The sequence below is a fragment of the Gracilinanus agilis genome, chromosome 1, assembly GCF_016433145.1.
Source record: "Gracilinanus agilis isolate LMUSP501 chromosome 1, AgileGrace, whole genome shotgun sequence".
NCBI classification, from domain to species: Eukaryota; Metazoa; Chordata; class Mammalia; order Didelphimorphia; family Didelphidae; genus Gracilinanus; species Gracilinanus agilis.
Genome location: NC_058130.1, coordinates 90,771,790 through 90,786,312, shown reverse-complemented (window position 1 = coordinate 90,786,312; position 14,523 = coordinate 90,771,790). Strand labels below are relative to the sequence as shown.

Below are 14,523 nucleotides of genomic sequence, written 5' to 3'. Positions count from 1 at the left end.
ATTGAGAAAAGACCATTAGAGTTGCCAATCAAGAGTCCATTGGTGGGGGCAGCTGGGTAGCTCAGTGGGGGAGCAGCTGGGTAGCTCAGTGGAGTGAGAGTCAGGCCTAGAGACAGGAGGTCCTAGGTTCAAATCCGGCCTCAGACACTTCCCAACTGTGTGACCCTGGGCAAGTCACTTGACCCCCATTGCCCACCCTTACCAATTATCCACCTATGAGACAATACACCGAAGTACAAGGGTTTAAAAAAAAAAAAGAGTCCATTGGTAATGACTAGAGCAGTTTCAGTTAAATTATGAGATCAAAAACAACACTACAGAGAATTAAGATGAGAGTGAGTAGAAAGGAAGTGGAGACATTGATTACAGATGATTTCCTTAAGGAGTTAAACCAAAGAAGATAAGAGAAATATAGGGCGAAAGCACGCTGGATGAATCAAGAGTTTTTCAGGGGAATGTTTGCAGATGGGGCAGACATAAGTGGTATGAAGACTAATGAAAAGGTTTGGAAAAGCCACTGTGGTGAGTAAGGATAGGGAATCAATTAGGAAGGTGTAAAAGGATCACTTTACTGCCCAGATGAGTCTATGCAACATAAATTTGTAGTGCTTTTCTACAGCTTCTCTCATCAGTATGTGAATAGGCGTCAAGGCAGTAGATAGTGGGAGTAATCTAAAGCTGAGGTCTGGCAGAGAATGATCAATGATAGGAAAAGGGGGGCAAGGAATTTGAGAGTAGAAGATAGTAGAAAATCGAACTGGTTCACCACGGGGTCAAGATGGGAAAGGGAAGAAAGTATGACTATAAAGTATAACAATAGCTAGCGATCGCCTTGAAAAGAACTGATAGGTAAAGGGAATGGAAGTTATGTGAAGCCAAAGGGCAGATTTAGAAGTGGTAAGGCAGATGGAACGATAAAAGATTATGGTTTGATTCAGGACCTTCAGATTTCATGAACAGGGTGGTAGAATGATTATGGGTGATAGCGAGATGCATGACCCTCTCTGCATGTAGCTCAGGTTGAGGAGAGGAATAAGTCATGAGAAACAAGTAAATTGAGGAACTAGGAAGTTAGGGTGTTTCAGAGAATATCAACACATGTGTTGAAGTCCCCTCATATGAAGGGAGGACTTAAAGAGGAGAGAAAGACTCTGAACCAGATGCTGAGTTCACTGAAGTAGGAGAGAGTCCTGAAAGTCAGTAGATAGCAGCTACCAAAATCTTGGTTAGGTGGTAAATATGGATTGGATCAACCTCACAGGAGGTGAAGTTACTGAGTGGTGATAGAAGAGATCGCCTCTATGAGAGGTAATAAGGATTAAGGAGTATTCTATGGGGCAGCTGGGTGGCTTAGTGGATTGAGAGCCAGGTCTAGATATGGGAGGTCCTGAATTCAAATATGGCTTTGGACACTTCCTAGCTGTGTGACCCTGGACAAGTCACTTAACCCATACTGCCTAGCCCTTATGTCTCTTCTGCCCTAGAATCAATACACAATATTCATTCTAAGATGGAAGATAAGAGGTAGTGTGTGTGTGTGTGTGTGTGTTGAGTATTCTAAATTTCCCACCGCAGCCAGTGAATGAGTTACAGGTATGAGTGAAAGTACAAACCAGTTCTGGAAAAATGGTCAGAGATGGTATGTCTTCAAGAAGGAAGCGGGTTACAGTGAATGGAAGAAGATGGAAGGAGTGAGAAAGGAAACATCTTAAAATGAAAGCAAAATTTCTTAACTATGGAACAGGCATTCCAGAGAGCACAGTGGAAGAGGCTTGTAGATCTGGAGTGGGCTAGTGGGGAAGCATCAGCTGAAGGCACAATAGGAGCAGGAAGCGGGGGTCGTTTTCTACAACGACAGGCAGAGGTTGAGAATCCCTGGGATAGGGAGGACGATAGGGTAGGAGTGTGCTCATCATGGAGTAATGAATTCAAGCAGATTATCAACAAATGGAAAGAAGTCCACTAAGGGAGGGAGGTGACTAGACAGTCCAGGGTCCACTCTTGATGTCCAACCTGTGGCAGGAGGTCTACCTCATAGCAGGAAAGAGGAACTGAAGATGCAGGGTCCAATGCAGAACTCCCTGGGAAGACTCCAGCATGAGGAAGCCACAAACATGTAGGGCTGATGGAAGGGCAAAGGTAAAAGACACAGAAGGACAGGATGAATCTGGGGCTCTCCATGAAGTTCCAGGGACAAATACAGAGAGCAAATACAGGCTGGGACTAGATCAGGATGAAGCAGTACGCTTTGGGAAGTCTCAGAGGCAAAAACAGGGGTCACAGGTGTTTTTGACTCCCTAGAAAGTCCAAGAGACAAAAATAGAGGCCTCTGTATACATATATACAGAAGAAATATTTACACGTAGTAGGAACAGAGTTGATTGTGACACCCTGGATTAATTTATTTGTCCCTCCTCCAGTCCAATTGTTGAAATTACAGAAGGGGCAATTAACAGAGCCACAGTATTAATGCGTTAAATCAAGTGCAAAGATATGTCTATGTCCTGTTACCCCTTTAGAAAATGTGAAACTTTCCCTCGTGGAATTCAGCTTGCCATTGGCTAGTTGAACATTAGCCATGCCTTTAGTGGCCTTTTAAAAAGCTAGCCTGCAAGCTCTGGACACAGCCATGGCTGGAGAGCTTTATAGAATAGGACCCTTGACAGTTCTGAGAAGAGCCACTATGAAGGAAGAACCCAGTCCTTGAGACAAATTTAATTTGGGCCTTTTCCCGTGATCTTCTGTCAGATGGCAGCAAGGATTGGAGAGAAGATTTTTCTCTCTTTTGTGCCATCCACTGTTTCATAGTGGAGCTGCTTATCCAGTAGAAGATATTACATCCAATAAGGAATAGTCCCAGGGATCAAGACATCAATTAGTAAAGGCATTTCCATTGATCCCTGTGGCAAATAAAAGTGCTGATTACGAATTCAAGAGACAACTAGCCTTGGGAATCGAGAGCTGAGTTATAGAAAGGATCAAGCCCAGGGAATTTGGCTTGAAGACACCATGAAAAGAGGCAGGACATCTGAGCCCAGCAGTACCACAGATAAGAGTTGCTTTGGACATATGCACATTGGAGTGTCTGGTGGAAGATGCCAACATAGTAAAGAACCATGACTCTATGACATATATAAATCACTTGGAAGAACTAAAAGTATTTAGCCTGGAGAAAAGAAGACTCTAAAGGAGAGATGATTCCTGTAAAATATAGAAGAGAAATTAGATTCGTTCTCTTAGACCCCGGAGGGCTAAACTCCTATTGATGGGTGAAAGTTTCAAAGAGACAATTTAGGCTTGAATAGCAATTAGAATTGTCTAAGAGTGAAAAGGGCTACCTCTGAGATGGTAGGTTTCCCATTCCTTGGAGGTCTTCAGGCAGAGCCTGAATGACCACTTATCTGGTATTTTATAGCAGAGATTCCTTTTGTGTATGAGTCAGACTAGATTGTCACAGAGATTCCTTTCAATTTCAATTCAATTATGTGATTCCGAGTCATTCCACTGCTAACCTAAGCTGGCTCCCACAGCAGAATGTCTCGGACGGATTGATGATCTACTACTGAACAGGCCAAGCAGGCCGCTCAGCTGTGGGGCTGGTCCATACAGGGCACGTCATCTCTGCTGGACATGGTGAGCCAAGCAAGTCATTTGGCTTCTGAGCTGGCTCCTCACAGGGTACAACATCTGAGCTAGATAGTGTCCATTCACCAGACTCCCTGTGCTCTGCCATCTCAGATCATCTGGAGTCTAGTACTGTGCTTTTTCAGGAAAGTCAGATACCCTTAACCAGCTGCCAGAAGCATCTCAAGTTCTGTTCCTTTGGGGCTTCAGCTCTGAAGTTTGTCACCTCCTAGACAGGGGAGAGAGAGAGAGAGAGAGAGAGAGAGAGAGAGAGAGAGAGAGGTAGTTTCTATTACTTCCTGCTTCAGAGCTGTGTTCCCTCAGTGAAGGACCTTTCCTTAACTTATGGTAACCTACTCAACGCATTTCCCAGATTCTTGTTGAAAAAATGAATGTCAAAGGGGGCAGCTGGGTAGCTCAGTGGATTGAGAGTCAGGCCTAGAGACGGGAGATCCTAGGTTCAAATCTGGCCTCAGACACTTCCCAGCTGTGTGACCCTGGGCAAGTCACTTGACCCCCATTGCCTACCATTACCACTCTTCTGCCTTGGAGCCAATACACAGTATTGACTCCAGGACAGAAGGTAAGGGTTTAAAAAAAAAAATGAATGTCAAAGGACAAAGGCAGTAAGGCAGTCTGTCCTGGGGCAAGTTCGCTGGGACAAGACATTTTCATATGTAATTGAATTACTCAAAAAATCAGAATTCTTTCTCATTTATGGAATGTTTCATTTCTATTTTATTGTCTCAGTCTTTATTTCTTGCCACCTTTTAACTATGCTGAAGTCCACAAGGGGTATACTCTGAAATATATGCCTTTTTTTTTTAACACAAAAGGGAATGCTTATTTATCAGAAGGCATTATGATTCTGACAAAAGTGATTTTTCAAGAAAATGATAGATTCATTCAGAGAAAACAATCTGGGCCACAGAATTCATGACTCAGTATACATATATATATGCATATATATACACATGTGTATATATGTATATATGTGTGTATATATGTATATGTGATGTGTGTATAAATTTAGGAGCATAGACCCCAAAAGTGATCTTGGATCTGGAGTTGTAGTTGCTCCTTTGGGGACCCGAGCTATAACCTGTGAGTGTCACATTGTACAAAGTAGTAGATATCAGATATAGGAAAGCTATTTATTTCATGTATCACAAAAGAAATATTTGAAACAAAAAAGATTCATAGGCGTACACTGACAAATATTTGCTTCACTCACAATGTCAGAAATCTGCAAAGCCTCCTCGTGTTGCACTCTCCAAACATGTTGAAGGAAAGCACAAAGCAAAACCTGAAGGTCACTGAATTGGATTCTTTCTGACAATCTCTACATTTGTAGCACTTGTGTGATGGTCAGAGTAATTTTCTGGTTCTTAGGATATCAGTCCTTGGCATTGCTTTTCAAATTCCCGTCAGGGCTTCTGAAGACTCTATGACATTCTCTAAGATTATAATTTGCAAAGAAAGCTCTGACTTGCATTGGCAGAGGAAATTTCCTCACCTGAGTTCTGTATACCAATAAAAGTGTAGATCCTGATATCTTTAAACCTATTGCCATCCCTATTTCCTCTTCTTATCGCTAATTGTTAGTAATATTTTCCCCCTGACATCAAACCTAAAACTGCTTCTTTTTGTAATTTCTACTCATTGCCCCTGATTCTTTCCTCTTGGGTCAAACAGAACTAGCATAATTTCTCTTTCATATGACAACCTTTCAAATACTCGAACATATTTATCATGTCCCTTTGAGTCTTCTCCAGGTCAAACAACCTCATTCCATCATAGGACATGAACTTAGGACCCTTTCACCATCCAGTTACCTTCTCCTGGACATTCTCCAGATTATCTATAGCTATCTTAAACTGAAGAATTCAGAACTAAACACAAAACCCTAAGTGAGTGCTGATAAGTTCAGAATAAAAAGGGAGTATAGCTTTCTCATTTCTGGAAGCTAGGTCTCTTGATGCAATCCAAGATTGCATTAGCATTTTTGGCTGCCAGATCCCACTGCTGATTCACTAAAACCTCAGGTCTTTTTCAGACACACTTCTATCTATCCATGCTTCTCTTATCTTGAAGTATTTATGAAGCTGATTTTTTCGAACTCAGTGTTCCCTACTTATCCCTACTGAATTTTTTTCTTACATACATTTAATTCAATTGTCTAACTTGCTAAGATCTTCTTAGATCCTGATTCTGTCATTCAGTGTCTCTCAATCCCTCCCAGCTTTGGGTCCCATGCAAATTTGATGAGCATGCCATCTAGGCCATTATCTAAATCATCACAGGACTGAGTATGGGTCCCTGAGCTATTTCACTGGAGACTTCCTGACAAATTGGCATCAAACCATTAATGACTATACTTCTAGTCCAACCATCTAAGAAGTTTTGAATCAATCTAATTGTATTATCATGTAATCCATATTTTTCTGTCTTCTTCACAAGAAGAATATGAGATACTTGCTCAAAAGTATTATTAAAAGCTAACAAATTATATTTATAGCATCCTCTTATCTCAGCTTATTAACCTTGTCAAAAAGGAAATAAGAATACTATGGCATAATATTTCAAAAATTAATCATTTTTATTATTTTGAACCTCATGAAAATCAATAAACATGAATAATTTCTTTTACAAAAAATCATGACACTGTGAATTGCTATTAGATAGAGCTTGGTTTTTTATTTATTTTTTCTTATTTATTTTTCTTTTTTTAAGTTTTTATTTTGAATATTTTCCCCTAGTTACATATTTCATGTTCTTTCCCTCTCCCCCAAACTGCCCTAAACAATTCCACTGGGTTTTACATGTATCATTGATCAAGACCTAATTCCATATTGTTGATAATTGGACTAGAGTTATCGTTTAGTGTCGACATCCCCAATAATATCCCCATCAGCCCATGTGTTCAAGCAGTTGTTTTTCTTCTGTATTTCTCCTCCCACAGTTCTATCTCTGAGTGTGGCTAGTTTTCTTTCTCATAAGTCCCTCAGCCTTCCTCTGGATCCTTGCATTGCTGCTAGTAGAGAAGTCTGTTATGTTCGATTGTACCACAGTGTATCAGTCTCTGTGTACAATGTTCTCCTGGATATGCTCCTTTCACTCTGCATCAATTCCTGGAGGTCATTCCAATTCACATGGAATTCCTTCGGTTCTTTATTCCTTTGAGCACAATAGTATTCCATCACCAGCATATACCACAATTTGTTCAGTCATTCCCCAATCGAAGGACATTCATTTTCCAATTTTTTGCTACCACAAAAAACACAGCTATAAATATTTTTGTACATGTCTTTTCCCTTATTATCTCTTCGGGGTATAAAAGAGCTTAGTTTTTTTTGTTTTTTTTTTTTTAACCCTTGTACTTCGGTGTATTGTCTCATAGGTGGAAGATTGGTAAGGGTAGGCAATGGGGGTCAAGTGACTTGCCCAGGGTCACACAGCTGGAAAGTGGCTGAGGCCGGGTTTGAACCTAGGACCTCCTGTCTCTAGGCCTGACTCTCACTCCACTGAGCTACCCAGCTGCCCCTTAGTTTTTTTTTTTTTAAGTACATATGAAACAATCATTCTAATTCTAGTCATTCTAATATTGCCCTTCCTGCTTGTCTGAATCCTCTTCTAAATACTTTCTGCTCTCTTCTCTGGGTTTTTAAAAAATACTTCATAAACACTTTATTTTTCTTCTTTTTTTTTTTTGGTATCATTGTCACTATCCCTTCTACTTTCCCACATACATTTATTTCCTTCTCTCATAAAAAATAAGTATAGTCAAGAAAAGAAATACATGAACAGTGTCTGAAAAGGTTTATCTTGTTCTGTGCCTCTAGTCCATCATTTTACTTGCCAAGAAATGGGGAACATGATTCATCATCATTCTTGGATAGGGATTGCATTGGTCCTAGTTCTTAGGTCTTTCACAATTTTTTTCCTGTTGTAGTTACTGTATAGTAACAAGGGATTGGTGAGCAGTCACGACATGCAGTCCTTACATGGAAGAGACTAGGGGTCTTGCTTTTATTGGAAAAAGGGATATTTACTGTGAATATATAGCAAGAAGGGAAAAACATTTTTTCTAGCACACTTCTCTATACCACCTTGGTCCCTAAGGTGAGTGGCCACAGTTTCTGCAGAGCATTTGTCCCATCAAATTCACTTCCAAATATTGTTTGGCTAATAGATGGATGAGTTGCATTTCTGTCAGGCAATTTACTTGGGACTTGGACTTTATGTCAGACCCTCCAACAATTTCCATTTTCCTTTTTTGGGTGCCATCCTTTCCAATCTCATGGATGTGAGATGGAATCTCAGAGTTGTTTTAATTTTAATTTTCCTTTCTAGTAATTTGGAGCATTAAAAAATATGGTTGCTGATTGCTTGACCTTCTTTTGAAAACTGCTTGTTCATAGCCTTTGACTATTTATCTCTTGGGGAATGGCTATTGGTCTTATCATTTGGTTATATCAGTTACTATATATCTTGAATATCAGAACTTTACCAGGGAATTTTGCTTCAAAGATTGCTCCCTCCCCCCCCCACTTACCATTTCCCTTTTAATTCTAACTATCTTGATTTTATTATGTAGAAACTTTTCAACTTTTTGCAATCAATATCATCCATTTTATCTTCTATGATCTACTCTATTCCATTTGGTCAAGACTTCTATTCATAGTTATAAAATGTATCTCCTACTCTGCTCCTATTACTTATTTATAATATGACCTTTTATTTCTAGGTCATGAATCCATTTGGAGTTTATGGTATGATGTGAGATACTGGCCTGATCCTAATTTTCTCCAGCCTACTTTTCAGTTAATTAGTAGTTTTGTCCAATAGGCCTAACCATAGCCTATGTAGCAATTCTGCTCTAATCAATTGCTTCTGGGTCTCATAGATCTAATCTAATTCACTGATTAATCTTTGTATTTTTTAAAGTACTATATAGTTTTTTTTTAAACCCTTATACTTCGGTGTATTGTCTCATAGGTGGAAGATTGGTAAGGGTGGGCAATGGGGGTCAAGTGACTTGCCCAGGGTCACACAGCTGGGAAGTGGCTGAGGCCAGGTTTGAACCTAGGACCTCTGTCTCTAGGCCTGACTCTCACTCCACTGAGCTACCCAGCTGCCCAGTAACTATATAGTTTTGATAATTATTGCTTTATGGTCTAGTTTGAGATTAGTTAGAGCTAGGCCCACTTCTTTCCCATTTTAAAAATTATTTACCTTAAGATTCTTATTTAACTTTTGATCCTCCAGATGATTGTTAATACTTTTTCTAGTTCTATCAAGTAACCCTTTAGTAGTTTGATTAGTATAACACTGAATCTGTAAATTAATTTAGATAGTGTTGTCATTTTTATTATGTTTTCAGAGATAATCATGAGTAATTAACATTTCTCCAGTCCTTTAGACCTATATTTCTTTTCTTTTTTTAAAAAACACAATAAAATATTCTTTATTGAATCTGCATAACTGTTTGGGTGGAGAAGGGAATGATTGAACTGTGATTTTCCGTATACATGAGACTTTAAGAGATATTTACCATGAACTCTGTTCTAAGAAATGGAAATAAAGGTACATAGCATTTATTAACTGTGTGTCAATGGGGGAATGGTTGAACAGAGATAATGGTGTATGAATATAATAGAATTCTCTGAAACTTCCCCCTCCATTATTTCTTACAGCACAACTTTTAGAAAACTTTACTACATTTATTTATATACCATAACTTGTTCATTCTCCAATTTATGGAAATTTCCTCAGATCCCCATTCTCTGCCCACTCAAAAAGAGCTATTTGTAAATCCTTTAGGATCGATTTTCCCCTTCCCCTTTTCCTAGACCTATATTTCTATAAAGAGTGTTTTGTAGCTATATTCATATAATTCCTATAGGTGTCTTTATAGGTAGACTCCCAGACATTACATTCTATAATTATATTAAAAGAAAATTCTTTTTCTAGCTTTATCTCTTGAATTTTGTTAGTAATATAAAGGCTATTTTGGGTAGCTCAGTGGATTGAGAGCCAGGCCTAGAGATGGGAGGTCCTAGGTTCAAGTCTGGCCTCAGACACGTTTTAGCTGTATGACCTTGGGCAAGTCACTTAACCCCCATTGCCTGTCTACTGCCTTGGAAACAATACACAGTATTGATTTTAATTCCAAAAGGCAAGGGTTTAAATTTTTTTTAAAAGCTATTTGCTTTATATCTTACTACTTAACTAAAGTTGTTGTTTCAATTGATTTTTAAGTATTGACTTCAAGACAGAAGACTGGAGAGTTAGGCAGTTGGGGTTAAGTAACTTGCTCAGGGTTATATAGCTAAAACATGTATACTCAGCTGCCCCCTTTAATGTTCTTAAATCAGAAATGTCAAACTTTTCGTTTGAGTTTACTTTTTGAGTTTCTTAACCCATACTATTTCCTTAATGTGTTTGGTGCTTTCTTCTGTTTATTCATATTGCCCTGTTGGAGGCTTAATGTTCTTAGATTTCAGATCTATTTGCTGGACTTCCATGAGAGATCCCTCTTAGCTTCCAGTGGCTTCTGACAGTCTTTTTGTGCAGTTCTAGACCAAATGAAGAGGAGCTTACTTCTTTTTACCTTTGTTTTACTCCATTGTTGCTCTATTTGGGGTCTTTGTCAATATTTATTGGAGTAGGTATAGAGTTGGGTTCTTCTATAGCCGTCACTGTGTTTCATGTCAAAATCTAGGGGCACTGGTCCTTTGTCCCCTGATTTCTCATCTGGGATGGATGGGGACGGAGGCAGGGGATCTGAGAGGGCATTAGAAGAGGAAGAGAGTCTACTGACCCTCAATCATACCATCACTGGCTCCGCTGGGCTGATTAGTCAAAGAGAAAGGAAGGTGTGCTGGTCATTGGCTCTTCTAGATTGGGATTGGGGCAGGAAGCCTGGGATGATCTGTTCTTGAGAAGCTATGGGTAGTCATTATGTTCCTTTCAAGAAGTTTGCCAGTCATCTCTATAATGATCCATACTAGAATTTTCTCAGAAATTAAAACCTAGTTGACTATAGCTTCTAGATTCTGTTTTCTTCCCTTTTCTGAAAATCAGGATGCCCTGCTCCAATCTTGTGCTAACCTTCCCATTTTCCATATCCTTCAAATATTACTGATAGCAATCATATCTACCCTTTACTATATTTTGGGTCCAGGGTATATAGTTCATCTGGGACAGATGATTTGAATTCTTCAAGAGAAACCTGATATTCTCTTATTAAAAGCTTACTTATCTTGGATATTATCTCCCAGTTAGACATTTTTGTTTTATCCTTTCTAGTACAAGAGCCATTCTCCTTGGCAGAGGAAATAGAAGCAAAGTGAAAATTAAAGAACAATCCATATATAGACAGACGAAAAAATGCTCTAAATCACTACTGATTAGAAAAATGCAAATCAAAACAATTCTGAGATATCATCTCACATCTACCAGATTAGTTAAAATGATAAAAAGGCAAAATGACAAATGTTGGAAGGGATATAGAAAAATGAAGAGGCTAATACTTTGATGGTGGAACTGTAAACTAATCCAACCATTTTGGAGAGCAATTTTTAATTATGTCCAGAGAGTTATAAAACTTTGTATACCCTTAGACCTAGAAATTCCATTGTTGGGTCTCTTTCTCAAGGAGATCAGGGAAAAAAGAAAAGAACCTATATGTATTTATAACAACTCTCTTTGTGGTAATAAAGAACTGGAAATTGAAGGGTTTTCCATCAATTGAAGAACGACTGAACAAGTTTAATTGTGATGGAATGCTACTGTGCTGTAAGAAATGATGAGCAGGTTAATTTTTTTTAAACTTGGAAAGACCTACATGTAATAATGAAGATCAAAGTGAGTAGAACCAAAAAAATATTATATTATATACAGCTACAGAATTAATATTTGAAGAATATCCACCTCCAAAGAATGAACTGATAATTGGAAATATGAAAGACATAATTTATATATGTATGTTTTTATTGGTTGATGCCTTCTATGGTGCAGGGAGGGGAGTGAGAGGGTGAGATATCTGGGTATTAATTACAGTCTAAATAAAGAAATTTTAAAAATTTGAGGAGCATTTCCTCCTCTCTTTGTTGGTTATTACCTTCCCAAACTAAGGTCTTTTCTTTAATCTTTTTTCTTATTGTAACTTTTAAAAAACCACATCTTTTTGTTGTCTAACTTTCTTTGGCAATCTCAGCTCATTGTGAGCTTTATTTAGTTCTTGACACTATTTTTACAGGCCATGTTTTTATAAGCATTGACTAATACCTGGCCTTATTTCCCTTTTCTGTACTTTTTTTTTCATTTAAGTTGGTTAGTTTCTTGTGCATACACATTCATCTTTTCAGACAAGTCCCATTTTTTCCACCTCATTGGAATTGTTTCCCTTTGTGTTTTCAGAATTTTATTCTTGAATATCTTCTTTCCTCTGATTTCAACAGTAGAATTTCCATATCAACCTTTCCCCTTAACATTAAGCCCAGGGGGCTGTGCACACAGTAGAATCTTAGGAAAAAAATATCTACTGAATGAATGAATGGATGGATAGATGGATGGATGGATGGATGGATGGAAGGGCTTATAGATAGACAGATGGATGGATGAATGGTTGGATGGATGTAGCAACTTGGTGTAAGATGTTTTCTCTGCCTGCATTGTCCTGCATCACCTACCAAAGAGTGAAAATACTTAGTTTTTGAGTATTTTGAGGGCCCCTATTCCATTAAGAGACACCTATTTTGATGGGAAATGTCAACAAAATTCAACTTTAAAACAGATGAATTTCAATTCAGTGGGTCATTTTTAACCCAAATTATTTATCCCTATATCAAGTCTGAAGACCTAACATGTCATCATGAAAGACAGAGTAGAAACTCTTCTAGGCCTGGGAGCATCTTGACTTCATTTACTTATCCTCAATACTCCTTTCTTTTATTCTAGGATGGCTCATAACCTGAAAACACCTGGACAATCCTCCCCGACTCTATTATTAAACAGGTAAAGTGGTGACCTCTTTTTCCCTTTTCTCCCTGAATTTTGCAACATTCCGATCATCCTCAATTAACTGCTTTGCCTTTCAAAGCTAGTTGCTGGAGTCTGAAAGCCACCCTATAGTGGAAACAACCTGCTGTACTGAGGCTCCTGCCCTATTAGAAGCAATTTTACCAGAGGTTCAAGATCACTAATGCTAGAGTTCCAGAAGATGTCTTCCAGCCCTTCCTTTAATTTTTTTTTCTGTCCCCTAGCACTAGGAGAGATGAAAATTCTGCTGATGAGCTGATAAAGAAGAGTGATGAAGCCAGAAGCATCCTAAGTCTGGTATCACTAAGCCTGTTCCAATCAACAGGGTGGAGGGGGAGGAAAGAATATGAGACAAACATTTATTAAATGCCTACCTTGTGCCAGAGACTGGGCTAAGCACTTTGCAGCCATTTCAATGGGCACTTCCACGAATGACCACTGGCACAGAGCTGTCCCTCTTTAACTGTCCTTCACATCTGCCCCATCTCTTATTTCCTTCAAAACTTACCCTGTGACATTTCCTACTCATGGAGCCCCACTCTGCCACCCAATTACCGAGTATTTCTTTTGTATATAATTTTGCATATATGTATGTATATATATGAATGACTCAATGGACAGAGTGCTGGATCTGGAGTCAGATTCTTCTTCCTGAGTTCAAATCTGACCTCAGACACATACTAGCTGTGTGACCCTAGACAAGTTGCTTAACTCTGTTTGCCTCAGTTTCCTCTTCTGTAAAATGAGCTGGAGGATCTTTGCCAAGAAAACCCCAAATGGGGTCACAATGAGTCAGATATGACTGAAAAATAATTAAACAAATATGTGTACATGTTGACTCCTCCATAGAATAGAAGCTCTTTGAGGACAGGGACTGTTTTGTTTTGTTTTGTTTTGTTTTTTGTCTTTGTATCTGCAATGCCTAGAATGTTATCTGGGAGATCGTAGTTGGAGTTCAGTCATGTCCAACTCTTTGTGACCCCATGGATCATAGCATGCCAATACCAGTTATAGGGTTTTCTTAACAAAGAAATAGAGTGGTTTGTCATTTCCTTCTCCAGCGGATTAAGAGAAACAAGTTAAATGACTTGGCCAGAATCATAGTGTCTGAGGTCAAATTTGAACTCAGGCCTAGAGCTCTATCTCTTGAGCCATCTAGCTATCTCCAAAGGGGTAGATAGTTGGTGTTTAAGAAATGTTTGCTGCTTAGTTGGTGGATAAGAGATCTAAATCAGGGGGCCACTCATATCCAGCATCTTCAGCTAGAACAGGCAAAGGGCCCAGCAATGCTGGATATTAGAACTAGATGCTGGCTGGGGTATGTGTGTGCAGGCAAAGAGAGAAGCACGACTAAACACTTTTCTCATTTCCTCTTTCCCCACTGAGCAGCAGCAGTTTGATGGCAGAGCCCAGGACCCTGGTAAGTTCTCTACTTCCAGCTCTGTGCCTACTTTCACCTTAGCCTTTGTCTGCATAAAGTGGTACACTGTCACAAAAGCCAGTTTGGAACAACTGCTATCAGCCCCAACCTTGACCCTTTAGGAAAAAGGAAGACTCCGCCCTGAAATGGATGCCTCTTTGCCCCACACTAGTTAACTAGTTCTTGTTTCCATGTTCTTTTGATTGTTTATAGCTACTTGGGAGCGTTAGTAGAACACTTCAGCCCATATCACTTCTCCTCCCTTCTTCCCTTCCTTTCTTCCTCCCTTCCTCCCTTCCTCCCTGCCTTCCTCTCTCTCTTTCTTTCTCCTTCCCCTTTCTCTTTCTCCTTCCCTCCTTCTTTACTTCCTTCATTCTTTTGTTCCTTTCTTCCTTTCTTCCTTCTTTCCTTCCTTCCTTCTTTCCTTCCTTCCT

The 14,523-nt window shown here is 39.1% G+C and overlaps 1 protein-coding gene across 1 annotated transcript in view; it reads left to right on the top strand.

The window, feature by feature from the left end:
• CDHR4 (cadherin related family member 4) overlaps nt 1-14,211 on the top strand; it is a 37,201-nt gene extending 22,990 nt beyond the window's left edge. The window contains exons 17-19 of the mRNA XM_044676809.1: nt 12,589-12,645; nt 12,894-12,966; nt 14,059-14,211. Of these exons, the coding sequence (XP_044532744.1) occupies nt 12,589-12,645; nt 12,894-12,966; nt 14,059-14,211 (283 nt within the window). The remainder of the gene's footprint in view (nt 1-12,588; nt 12,646-12,893; nt 12,967-14,058) is intronic.
• Nucleotides 14,212-14,523: the final 312 nt, after the last annotated feature.